Raw genomic sequence first — 13,328 nt, forward strand, 5'->3', positions numbered from 1 at the left:
ACACAATGTTTCCAACTATCCTAGTTTAATGTTTTAAGTACTAGAGAGTAATTGAAAGGTTTCCCTCATACTAAGACATTAGCTTATAGTGTTAGGTCGAGATTCCCCTCTGCCTGCATCCAGCAAGAACCAGAGAATTAGCATAAGAATACCTCAACAGGGAGGGCTCCACCCCTCTTCCTCCTGCTTCACACCTAGCTACCAGACCCTGCTGACCTTGGTGTGTGGGGGTTGTTTTGCCTACGTGACTTCAGTCTAGCACTAGGACTTGGGGAAGAAGGACTTGGACTCACATGCAGGACTAGCACTAGAACTTAGCTGGGCTAAGACTCAGATTCATGTATCTCTTGCAGTCCCCTGGGCCCAGAGCACTTGGGCCCGGGGGATGCAGCACCAGTTCAGAGGAGATAGCTGCTGCTTTAGACCCAGTATGTTTCAGATAGCCTCAGAGGTACCTCAACTGTTGAGCTGCCAGATTTTTCATTTCTCTTTTGCAATGATTGTAAAAGCCTCATGTTATTTTTTAAAGAAATACACTCAGATTTTACACCACTCGTGTGTAGTCTGTTTGTCAAAGCCGAATCCCATGCCCACCTGGCCAGAACCCATCGTCCCGCGGAATAAGGGACCCCGCAAGAAACCCCGGTCCGTGGCATGGCTGAATCCTTCCCCTTTGGGTCTTGGGACCTTTAATGACTTACATTGCTGCTCTATCATCAGGGACAGCTAGGACCCAAAGCTGTGTGTCTGTGACCCTTTGCCACCTCCTGAGAACTACATGTCGGATTTACAGGTTCTTGGTGGGGCTGTAATTTGCTGAAATTACAGGAGAACTTTTTCACATGGATGTATTTTTGGGGGAGGAGGTGGATGGGCAGGGTTTGAAAGCAGGAAGGTTGAGACAAGATGTCAGTATTTTGCCCAGGCTAGTCTTATATCAAAGTCCTTCTGCCACAGCCTCCCGAGTGTTGTAGACATACACCACCACACCTGTTTTTAGGGTCTGTGTTTTTTATTATGAAGAAATATTTGCACTATGAAATATGTGGAATAGTTCAGGCTGCCCCAGCCCTTGCTGTGTATGTGGTGGAACTGAGGCTCTGAAAGAAAACAAAATCCCCCAGTGCAGTGGCTGTTCCAGCCAGCATGGACAGAAGTGAGGAGTCAGGCCTTCCCTTCACAAGCACCCATGGGAGGGCATTCTTATTCCTCCTTCCTCTTGGTCCCATACGCCAGCGGCTGTCCCATGATATTCATGCAGACAGAGTCCACTCAGACCTGTGAACACAGGTGTGGGGGTTGGGGAGGGGGAGACGGGCACAAACATTTCGAGTGATTAACAAGAGTAATAATTAGTCGTCCCTTTGTGTTGGCTTGGTTCCAGGACCCCACTGGATGTTGAAATGCATGGCAAATCCTTTAAACCAAGGGGTGGACTATTTACACAGAATCTGCAAGAGTACACCTACATACTTTGAACCATCTCTAAAAATACATCAAATCCAAAGCAAATGCCAGGTGTTGTTTGGGGAACGGTGACTAGGGGGAAAAAAAGTCAGTAGATATTTTCCCATGTATACTCCAACTGGGGTTGGAGTTTTAGAAGCCAATCTGAGGCGTTCTGTCCCTCCAAGTGTCTGCTCCCATGTGTCAGAGGAGCCTTTCGTATTTCTAGGTCACAAAGGATAAATAATGAAGAGTGGAGTCTGCAGCTGGGCTGCCTGAGCTCACATTTGAGTCCCAACTCTTGCTTTACCTGGGGCACCAACCAGCCTCAGTTTTCTTCTCTGATAAATGGGGCAGCTTTAGGGAGGGTGGAATGAGGATCCGGCTGAGCTGCAGTGTTTAGCACAGTGACAGTGTTCCCAGTAGAGAGCCCTCACTCTTGCCATAAGGTGTAGAGGTGATACTCGGGTAGGGAAGCATCTGGGGGATCTGGATCATTATACCAAAGGGTTTCCTTTAGTACCGAAGTGCTAGAAAACAGTGGCCAATGGTGCCACCAGCCAATCAGGAGGATGCAGGCCAGTTTCCTGCCTTCAGGGGAGCCCAGCCCCCATTCTCTACACAGGTCCTATCTCAGGGCCTTTTCATGCACGGCTTTCCCCCACACCCCCTTTCAGATGGCAAGATGGTCCCACTCTCTTACCCCTTCTTTTATCTAGTGTCTTCCACTAGAATGTCAGCAGAGTACAAGCAGAGCTTTGCTCACTGTGGTGGCCCCAGGGCCCAGCACAGTACCTGGCATGGTGTGAACACTTGAGTGAATGAGGAATTGGAGGCTGGTGTGGTCATTTCACCATTGGTTCGGCTCAGTGCTGAGGTCTCTGCCTCCCCATCGGCCACGAAGCCCCAAGAGTCTACTTGGGCTCTTTCAGGTCGGCAGCTCTGATGACACCCATTCCTCTGTTCACCCACAGGGATGCTTACTCTTTTATTGGCTTGGTAACCTTTAAAAAACAAAACAAAACAAAAAAAAAAGAGTCCCGCCACCCCCTGCACCACGCTGGTTCTTTCACTCCAGGAACCTTCTAGGAAGTTCCTGGAACTTCCAGGAACTAGGAGGTGCTCCTCCCAACTGTCACAACTGGGAATGACCTGCCCTTGCTGTGTGTGCTTGGGTCAGCTGCCTGACCTCTGTGAGCCTGAGTGTTCTTCCTGAGGATAAAGCCACCTCAGACAGTTAAAAGATGCCGCGAAGGCACCACCACCAATTGGACCACGCTGACCAGTTATCTGTGCAGAGAGAAGAGGAGAACTGGAGAGGAGGAAGGGGCTTCGGAGAGGTGAACGGTTCAGAGAAAAGGGGCACAAGGGCGGTGTCAGGAGGCCAAGCCTGGAGAGATGGAGGGACGTGGACTGGTGTCAAAGAAGGGCGTGGTCTTGGAATTCAGCTCTGAAGACTGGCGGAGAATGGCGCTTCTCGGGTGGGCCCCTGGAAGCTGTCCCTGCTCTGCTTCCCGCAGGCTCCGGAGCCCAAGCTCTGAGGAATGACCAAAGGCACCCGGCCAGGCAACTTCTGTGTCTCTTTAATCTCCTCCAGGCCGGTCCGCCCCACCCGACCCTCCCTCCTGCTCCCCGCCAGTCGGGGTGGAAGCCCGGGACCCTTCTCCCGATTCCAAGGACTAAGGCACCAGGTGGCTTGCAGCAGGCCGGCCGAACACAGACTCACAGAGCAGACACAAAGGACGGACGCAGACAAGCGCGGTGGGTACGGGGCAGGGGCGAGGCTTCCACCGGCTCTGGGTGCGTCCCAGCCGCGGAAAGGCCCGGCCGCCCGCGAAGGCTGCGGCATCGGGACGGGCGGAGCGGCGCGCACAGCGCTCACTTGTCGCCCTTGCGCGACAGGCACCGCGGGAGGCAGAAGAAAGTCTGCTTGACGCGCGCCAGCAGCGGCCGGTGTGAGTCCCGCGGCGATCGCGGCACCAGGCGCTGCAGGGTCCCCTCGGAAGCGGCCGAGGACGCTGTGGTGGCCGACGCTGCCGACGTCGCCGAGCCCTGGCGACAGCGCTTGCAGAGAGGCAGCAGCGCGCGCAAGTCCTCCTCGTCGCGGAACGGGATCTCCCCGAAGCGCTCCTCCAGCTGCCGGCGAAGCTGGGGCGGGGAGGGGGTGCGGGGCGAGCGCCTAGCTGTCACCTCCAGCCCTCGCCTTCTTCCCACACCTGGCTCCTCTAAGCGCCTTCTATCTCCCTTTTAAGACTTTCGAACCCTCATGGGGGCGTCCCGATTCAGCTCATATCCTAACTCTCCTGTAACCCGACTACTCAGAATAGCATTAAACTGCCTTCTTGAGTCTCTGTCCCCATCCCTAGACTCAAAGTCACCACACACCCGGGGTCTCTTCCTTGTCTGCTCCCGGCTTAGGGCGGCCCTGGGATCCCCCTGTGCCATCTTCTGAGAACCCTCCAGTCACTCTGGTTATGTCTGTCTTTCACTGCTAGTTGGCTGAATGGCTTCAATCAGCTGAATGGCTGAATGGCTTGAATCGCTCCCTAGAAATACTAAGTGAAGGGACTCCTTTGGTCTCAAAAAGACCCTGGGTGGAGTAGGACACAGAGCCCCCCAAGTGGATAAACCTAGGATTGCCTTGGGTTAGGGACACCCATCTTGGCCACAGCCTGGTCTAAAAGTATCCAAATTCTCAGTTAAAAAGATAAATCAAAACCTGAAAAACCAGGCCAGGTGTGACCTCTGGTGCAATCCCAGTACTTGGGAGTCTGAGGCAGGAGGATCCTGAGTTTGTGACCAAAGTGAGAGTGTAGAGAGGGGAGAGGCACAGGATATAGCCCATCCAATAGGTGCTAAAGCTCAAGGAGGAACCCAGGCTTCCCGGCCCTGCACAGCTCCTACCTTTTGGGAGTTTGCCCAGCCAAACTCCTCGAGCTGCTGCCTAAAGCCCGGGTTTGGGTTGGCGATGGGCCGGGAGGCCTTGATGGCTTCCAGCACTTCCTGCCAGCCAAGTCCAGTCACCGTCATCACATAGGCAATCACTATGGTGGTACTTCGAGATATACCTGCAAAGCTAGATCCGCAACAACCCCAGGCTTCAGGGGAGTCCCAATCTCTTCCACCTTCCCTTCCCGCCAGGTCCCTGGCCTTACGGGAACTTCTTGGGAACTTCTTCGTGTTGTCCCCTGAGCTCCAACCACAGGGAGCCTGCTGTCCTAGCTCCAAGATTTGGTTTGTGAGAATTCCCTTTCCTCTGACCAATACCACACACCAAGGACTGGCTGAAATATTCATTCATTTGTTTAACAAACAACTCCTGACCATCTTTTTGTTCAGGTCCTGGGGCATAGGAAGGAATTAAAAACCCATGGTCTCTGCTGCCTTGGAGCTTACAGTGTGGTTTGGAGAACAAGCCACTAACCAAAGTAGCCGTTTCCGATACTGATGATCGCTTGGAAGACAAGACGAGTCTGGGACCATACAAGTAGAGAGGTTTCTTTAGTGGGAGTGGAAGAGATGTAGGGGAGAGGATTCCCTAGGAAGTGACATCAAGCTGAGTTTTGAAAGATAGGGTTTGCCCAAAATGTTGTGGGGCAGGGGCTGTGGGTAAATTGTGGAGTGTACGAGTCTGAGTTCAATTACCCACACCACAAGAAAAACAAGACAAAATATTCTTAAGTAGCACATACAAAGATTTCAAGGTGAAAGATATAGGCTGTGGGTTTGAGGAAGGGGAGGTTAGGATGGCTAACTATGGGGAGAGCTAGGTCTTAAGAGAGCTATTCCCTTGGCCCCGGCCAGAACCCTTGATGAGATGTCATGGAATGGATGGCAGGAACCTTTGGGTCAGGGACATTGGAGAAGACTCGGAGTTCTAGCCCTACACTCGAGCCCCAAAGGACTGCAGGGGAGGAAAGCAGAAGCTAGATTGATTGGTCTACCAATGTGACCTCCTCTAGCTCCTTCAACAGCCCCACCAACATGACGTTTATTCCCCCCCCACACACACACACACTTTACAGATAAGGAAACTCTCAGGGAAACACAGTTGCTTGTCTATGGCCATCCAGCTGCTAGGAGTGATGGACCTCTGAGTGATCTGTCCCGATGAGTGATGGACTGTCAGCACCGGGACAGGCTGGAGGGGACCTACCCCACAGGATAGGCATGCATTCGAGGACTCACCAGTGCACAAGGCAGTTACCCCCGTTGAGGCGACAAGAGTGGATAAAATGGACACATTCTTTGAAGTGCTTTTTGCTAGAGAAGAAAGTAACAGGGAAGGCAGTGCTGTGGGGGCAGGTCTCTCAGGAGTTGTCTCCTCCCCACTTAAAGACAGCAAGGGGTCCACAACCCTGGGTCCTCCCTGCAGCCAGCGTGTACAGTGAATAGGGCCTGTGCTTGGAAAGTGGGGCAGGCAGCATAGCAGGCAGCAAGAGAGCCACCTCTCCAGTGGGTACAAGGAACAAGGACTTGGGTGTGGGGAAGGTGAGGGTGCCATTTTTCTGGGGTCTGCAACCAGAGGAGCTGGGACAGTAGTTAGCAGTGGGCTAGAAGAGCCCCAGAGGGCAAGGCTTCAGCCTGAGTCCATCCTGAGCTCCAGGTACCGCTGTTAGTGAGCCAAACAGAACCCCTGCCATCACCGGGTTCTATCCCACATCCTTAGCTTGGGTCACCTCATCTTTGCAAGCATCCTTGACTCATCACATCCTGCCTTGATGTAGCCGAAGCTCAGAGAGGATAAATGATTTTGCCAAGGTCACAGAGCAGTAAATGGCAAAGCCTGGCTGCAAACCAGGTGTCCTAACTGCCAGGCAGGATGCAGGTCGAGTCTGACCCTCAAATCTGCTGTACACCCCGGTCCTGAGAGACAGGACACTTTCCCCACGTCATGGGGGAGGAGGCTGAGGCTCTGGAGAGAGCTGATTAGGGACATGCTACAAGGACATGGTTGAAACAGACTCAGGATGCCCTGTGACAGCTTTCTGGTCTCAGTACTCTGTGCCCTCACCCCCACCTCAGGGGGCAGCTCCCTGTCAGCTATTGGCCCATCCAGGGGAACTTACATGGGTACCTCAGGAGCGTCAGGCACTGAGATTCGAAGGTAGGTGATATCCTGCAAGGATGAAATGCACACTCAGATGGTGGGGCCTTGCCTGTACCCCTCCCCCAGCCTGAGATGCCAAGGCCGGCCAGTGTGACCCCATCCCAGTCCTGCCCCTCCCTAGACCACCAGTGTTTTCAGTTCCCAAAGAGCAGGTACTGGCTGTATGGGCCTGCCAGCTCTGTCTGTACAGATGGTATCCTCACCCACAGGTGACATGAAACAGGAGGATGAGCAAGCTGGGAAGGTGTTTCTTCAAGGGATTTTCCTCCAAGCAGGGAATGCAACATTATATAGAAAAGGAGGGCGGGGCTCATTTGTCTTGAAGAGTACACATTATGAAAAGAACAGCCAGGCAGAGCCACCTCACATTTGAAATCCTAGCACTCAGGAGGCTGAGGCAGGGGGATTATAAGTTAGAGGCCAACCTGGGCTACCATAATAAGTCTCTGTCTCAAAAGACAGACACCACACACACACACACCAGCACCACCACCACCAGTACCACCACCAACACCAGCAGCAGCACCACCACCACCACCAGCAGCAGCAGCACCACCACCACCACCAGCACCACCCACCACCAACAGCAGCATCAGCAACAGCAGCAACAACAGCTTCACAAATTAGTCTGGCAGCTTTGCTTTGTGCTGAGGCTCCACACAAGGGTACTGCAGATATATCTGCCTGTGTCCCAAACCCATCCCTGCCCTTTCTCAAGTATTCCCCTTAATACTTTGTTACTCCACACAACCCTTTTCGGGTGCCTGGCTTGCTGCTGGCTGTGGCTCTTAAAGGACACAGGACCCGTCCTCTTGAGTCCATGGAGGTTTGTCCCGCCTCTGTCTAACACATCCAAGGTCATGGAATCCCATGTTGTTTGCAAGATCTGCAGTTTCATTTTGCAGTGTGTTCCGTGTGGGCCTGCCTGCTGAATTCCCCGATGGGAGGGGTGGCTGCGGGTGAGGTGTTGGGGGAGGGCTCTTCCTCTAAGCACTCATTGCTTTAATAAACACATTAATAACTTGGAAAGCATGCCCATGCAATCTGTTCAGACTACATACTCCAGTGCTCCAGAACGAGGCTGCCCTAGAATGCAAAATCAGATTCCACTGGCCTGGAAATTTCTTCATTGACAATGAAAGTCATAGATTATTGTCAGCTGCTCTAAATTTGATAGGTAAAAAAAAGAAAGAAAAAAACAAGCAACCCCCTGCCCCCAGGCCCTGCCCAAGGTCATCATAGAAAGTCTGTGCGGGATTCTGTCATTGTTTTAATTTATTTAAAAGATTTTCAGTGTGTGAGTGCTCTGTTCTGCAGGTATGTAAATGTGCACCATTTGTGTGCTTGCTGTCCTTGGAGGTCAGAAGAGGCCATCAGAGCTCTCTGGAGCTGGAGCCACAGTGTGAGTTGCCAAGTGGGCCCTGGAAAAAGCAAGCCTGGGTATTTTATGAGAACAAGTGCTCTTAACCACTGAGCCATCTCTCCAGCTCCATGGAGCCTGTTTTTTGTTTGTTGATTGGTTTTGTTTTGTTTCTTTAATCTCAGATCTCCTGAGCCTTTTCAACCTACCATTCTTCCTCTATAGTAGATGTAGCAGACACAGAATCTAATATAAGGGGCTCTTTATATATATACAATGATGTGTGTGTGTGTGTGTGCGCATGTCTATGCACGCACATATGTATGCATAGGAGGGACGCCTACATACATTTGTGTACACACATGCTGAGGTCAGTTGTCTTGCCCTATCACCCTCTGCCTTATTCCCCTGAGATAGGCTTTCTCACAGAACCTGGAGATGTTTTTCAGCCAGGTTGGCAGCCAGTTGGTCCCAAAGACTCTCCTGCCTCCGTCCTGCCTTCCTCCATTGCCAGGGTTACAGGTACATATGAGCATGCCAGGCTTTTACATGGGTGCTGGAGATCTATAGAAAGTGCTCTGAGACACAGGGACCTCTTCCTAGCCTGGGATAAGAGTACTTTAAAAAAAAAACAAAAAAACAAATCTTTTATCAGTTATATTTTGTGACTCAGAGAAACTCAGTGAGGTCAGTGCTATTATTGTAAGATTCCTGCTTAATAGGTGACTGGGGCTTAGCTTGTCTTGTGCATAAGATCACAAGGAGAATAAATAGTCTCCTGATTCTAGCACCAGTGGTCTGAATTTTTTTTTTAAATTCTTCCCTCTTGGTCCTAAAACCATCTTCTCTTCCTTAGGATTCCATGAGAGCAGAACCAACTATTTAATGATACCGTCCATGCCTTACACATTCCACATAATGATACTGAGCCTTACACATTCCACATCTGGCAGGGCCTTTGCTCTCTCTCAACTGCCCTCTGGGACAGTTAGGATCGAAAGCACCAAAGAGCTGCAGTCACAGCCCAAGGTTGTACAGCAAGACACAGAACTCAGGATCTTCTGTTTGGAATCATCCAGACACTTGGAAATTGGAAGGATGGCCAGATAGGTATAAAAAGGGATTAATATGAGACCTACATTAAAGATCTAATAGTAAGGACTGATACAAGACTTCCAGGGTCAGATGGTCTATGTTCAAATCCCAGTTGGCCAACTTCCTCATTGTATGACCTTAGGTGAGTTCATGTACCTCTTTGGCCTCAGTCACCAAATAGTGGTGATAAAAACAGCCTAAGGAGGAGGATGGATGAGTCAGCTGGGGTCCAGATGGTAGTCCAAGGACGGTGGCTCAGGGACAGAGCATTGGCCTAGGGTGTTCAACACCCTAGGCTCTACTCTAGTACTAGGAAGTAGGAATAGGGTGAAGGGCAGCCCTGGACCGACAGCTTTCTCTCCCACCTACCAGCCCTGAATGGAGAGTTTGGAGTACCTGCAATAGAGGCTGGGGTGATTCGTGGATAGAGATGATATGTGTGATCCTATTCCGACTCAGCTGATCCGGGTCTTTGGCATCTGAAAGAAACAGGCCGCTTGAGCCAAGTTGGCAGGTGTGACTTATTTATTCCTAATGACCAACTGCAGCAAGAGTCAGTGCCCAGCTAGCATTCTTACCCCTCCCCTGCCCGCTTGGCCCACCCCTTGCAGTCTTGCATGTTCCTTCCCCCTCCTCTGGGGCGCCCATTAGACATAGGCTGGCGTGCTCTAGCTTTATGCTGCTCTACACATCTCAGGCACCCATCCCTACTTCATCCTCCAACTCAGGGATTCTACTTCTAGGAATCTGTGGACTGAGGGATTGCACGTGGAAAGCTGCACATGGGGGGGGGAGGCTGGTGCTCTCTGCAACACTGTTTGATGCAGAGGCCGCTAAATGTTTGGAATAACCTAATGCCCATCAAAAAGGGATGGGATGGAAATAAGCACAGCTGTACTTTGGACTCCCGTGCAATGATTAAAATGATCCCTATGAGCTGATGGATGTCTCAGGATGTCCCTGCCGTGTTTTAGGTGGGACACATCACTTCCTGGGAAGCATGCAGAGTGTGGTTCCATTTGTTTTAAATATCACATCCATATCTACACTATATGACACATAACCCCAGAAAACACCCTTCCAGGATGGCAGTGGTCACCTCTGGGGAGTGAGATGTACCAGTATGTGCCTGCTATGTGCAGGCTTTGGCTAGGCACAGAGTCTGGGGTCAACTTCATGGCTCCTGTCCTAATGGAACTAACATACAACTTAGCCAAATCCTCTCAGAAATCAATGTGACAGGAGCTGCTGAGGAGGCTCCTATGGGGGAAGGAGCCAGGGCCCTAGGGTGGGTCACCTGAGTCTTCTCTGTGACTCTTCCACCTTGGGTCTCTAGGCCTTGAGCCAGCCTGTCTCAGCACATTTTCCACCAAAGTCAAAGCTCTGGCTCCCTACCGACAGCATGAAGCCTGTGAAGGTAGGGATGGGAGGGCACTCCCTCTCCCCCATGTGGAAGGGAGAGATGAGAAAAAAGAGAAGGCAGAAAGCTACAGGCTTGCCACCCCGTGGCTTGAGGCCACCTGGTGCTTTCACACAGGATTCTGCTTTAGAGGAGCTGGTGGTCCAGCTCCTCTTCCGAGGAGGTTGACTGAGAAGAATTCAAAGCTTCCCACTGAGGGAAGCCGTTCCCCTAGGCACACCTCAACAAAACCCTAGTGGAAGAAACGGTCTGGGCTTTGTACGGAGGAGGTGGGAGAAATTCAGAACCAAGGCGTCCTTTGTGTGGGCCTTTAACCTGTTGGTGAACCTTGGGAGGGAGGCTGAACTGGGAGTGCTCTTTCTAGCCTGGGGACTGCCAGCCCTTGCACCCCTAATCCTTCATCAAGAATCCTTTCTCCTCCCAGCCTGGCATCCTCCCTCCCCCACACTCCATTCTTGAAAGCATCTAAGTTGTGTGGGCCTGAGCATGAACAGTGGACACAGGCCTGGGACAGGCAGAGTGCCATTGGCCTTGGGACAGAGTGGGCAGTGCTCACCAATGAAGTTTCCAAGGTAGAGTCCAGGAAGTACCTGGAGGAAGGACAGCAGGGGTCAGGGGGCAGCCTGCACCCCTTCCCACCCATGGTAGCTGGGGTCCCCCCCCCCCGCAGCTCTTCTCTATTGGTGGTGGGACCTCAGGAAGCCATCTCCCTGATAGGTCTGGGTGTGGCATGAGGGGTCTGGGGCTCTGGCAAGGATGCAAGAACAGGCGATCAAATTAACCACAGGAGGGGCCAGGGAGGTCAGCCTGGGGACAGGTAGAAAGAAGAGTAGGGATGGGTAGGAAGTCCCAGGTAAAGATCAGGGAGGGGCGCTGAGTGGGGCCCAGACAGAGTGGAGTGAGGCAGGCACAGGTGGAAAAGGCCATGTGAAGCAGAGCTGCAGGAATAGACAGAGGGTTCAGAGTCCAGGAGTCAGTCTCTCTCTGTCTCTGTCTCTTTCTCTCCCTCTCTGTCTCTGCTGTCTCTGTCCTCTCTCTCTCTCTCTCACACACACACACACACACACTCCACACGCGCGAGAGACAGAGAGACAGAAAGAGAGACAGAGAGACAGAGACAGAAACAGAGAGAGAGACAGACAGACAGACACACACACACACACACACACACACACACACAGAGTCAGAGAGAGACAGACGGACAGACGCTCCGAGAGAGGCAAGCGAAAGGGTCAGCAAGAGTCAGAGGACAGAGTCTGCACAGAGGACAGACAGGCACAGGCAGAGACAGAAAGGCAGGCAAATGCAGTCTGGAGGACAGAGTGACAGAGATGTGGCATACATCTCGGGGCGGGAGCAAAAGGTCAGCGACCTGTCCAGGGGCCCGTCCGGCACGGCGGGGATTTCCCCTACCTTGGTCATGCCATTCCCCATGATCTTGAGGCAGGGTGGCGGGGCGCACCCCCAGCTCCGCGCCTGGAAAGCGCTAGATTCACAGCTGCCCGACTGGCCCAGGCCCGGAGCCTGTAGCCTGATGGGGAACCAGGAGCCGGGCGTCCGCGACCCTGCTCAGCCCTGTCCAGTCTCCGCCGCCGCCGCTGCTGCTGCCCGCCGACCCCGGCCCAGGAGGGAAGTGATGGAGGGAGCCACCGCAGCCGCCGCCGCCGCCGCAGGCTCCTCCTACCCTCTCGGTCATGTGGGGCCCCCCTCCCCCCGTGGGCCGTGGCGGGGGGCCGGACAAAGCCCCAGTGTGCGGGGCCCACGGCCCGTGGGACAACGGCAGCTTGTTGCGGCCGCGTGGGACGCCACCTCCGGAGGTGGGGGTGGGGCGATCCCCCCACCCTGGCACCGTCAGGCGCCGCGTTTAGGGCGGGTGGGTCGCCCGAAGGCTGTGCCTGCACCTGCCTGCAGCTGGGGGCAAAGCAGTTTCTCCAGCCTGGGTCCCTTTAGTGGTAGAAGCTGGACTCCTGGCCAAAGGTTTCTGTTTGCAACAAGAAAACAGAAAAAATTTTCTTCTTTGCCCATGCACACCCTAGCAGCCACCTCCCTCCTTTTTAGCTCATCCCACTATTCCTGTCTATTCATCCGTTCTGTTCTATCCACTTACCCATTCGTTCACCATCCATCCATCATCCATCTTTCCTTCCATTTATGCTTTAGTCCACTCATTCACCCATCTCTCACCTCTCTCCCTCCCACCCATTCATCTATCCATCATTCATCCATCACTCCACTCATCTCTCATCCATCCTCCCTCCCATCCATCCTTCCATGTACTCTGGTCCCCAGAGAGGATGGAGCCACATGGGTAATTCTACTTGAACCAGGTATAATCGCCATTAGAAGCCTGAAGAAACAGGGCTAAATGTGGGGGAAAGGGTGGTGTAGAAAGTTTCCGGGAACCTGGATCCTGGCTCAGAAAACTGCAACAAGACGTCCATAGTTCAAGCCCATGTGCACACTTGACTTGTTGAATGATCCGAGGTCTCCATGTGGCTTCAGCTGACACAATCTGCATAAGCATGTTAAAATAATGAGTCTCCGTACCTCCCGTGGGAACTGAATAGAAGCAGCTGAGCCTGCTTTGTTCCTGTGGACACCATCCTTATCCTTCTATCCAAGTGACTGCAGGGGAGTGTCCACTCAGGCAGGACAGAGAGTTCGTTTCAGCTGTAACTGGAGAAAAAGAAAGCCATTCTTCACGTGTCTCCCTTCCTTGAGTTCACAGTGTATATGGGGTGTTTGGCTCAACACTCACTGTTTTCATAAAAACCAAATTATTCAGCAAATATTTAGTGAGCGGTAGGTCCCAGGGACACAGTGAGATAGAGGCAATTCTTACCTTCCTTAGCTAGCAGGCTAGAACTCAGCACAGCCACTGTCTGTGTGATGGTTGT

The 13,328-nt window shown here is 52.5% G+C and overlaps 1 protein-coding gene across 3 annotated transcripts; it reads right to left on the minus strand.

Moving 5' to 3' along the window:
* Window positions 1–1,000: 1,000 nt before the first annotated feature.
* Window positions 1,001–12,248, minus strand: Dusp15 (dual specificity phosphatase 15). 3 transcript variants are annotated; one of them, XR_004118968.1, is made up of 8 exons: window positions 11,845–12,248; window positions 10,988–11,021; window positions 9,408–9,490; window positions 6,516–6,565; window positions 5,635–5,709; window positions 4,351–4,522; window positions 2,636–3,594; window positions 1,001–2,450 (listed from the first exon to the last, which is right to left on the minus strand). XR_004118968.1 is itself a non-coding variant. In XM_031372306.1 (7 exons), the coding sequence occupies exons 1-7, from the start codon at window positions 11,863–11,865 to the stop codon at window positions 3,325–3,327; spliced, it is 705 nt and encodes a 234-aa protein (XP_031228166.1). In that variant the 5' UTR covers window positions 11,866–12,248; the 3' UTR covers window positions 1,001–3,324. The 3 variants fall into 3 exon arrangements, 1 of the variants encoding a protein (XP_031228166.1); XR_004118969.1 differs by having other exon boundaries at window positions 1,001–1,278; window positions 1,757–3,594; XM_031372306.1 differs by having other exon boundaries at window positions 1,001–3,594.
* Window positions 12,249–13,328: the final 1,080 nt, after the last annotated feature.

The sequence above is a fragment of the Mastomys coucha genome, unplaced genomic scaffold, assembly GCF_008632895.1.
Source record: "Mastomys coucha isolate ucsf_1 unplaced genomic scaffold, UCSF_Mcou_1 pScaffold15, whole genome shotgun sequence".
Lineage (NCBI taxonomy): Eukaryota > Metazoa > Chordata > Mammalia > Rodentia > Muridae > Mastomys > Mastomys coucha.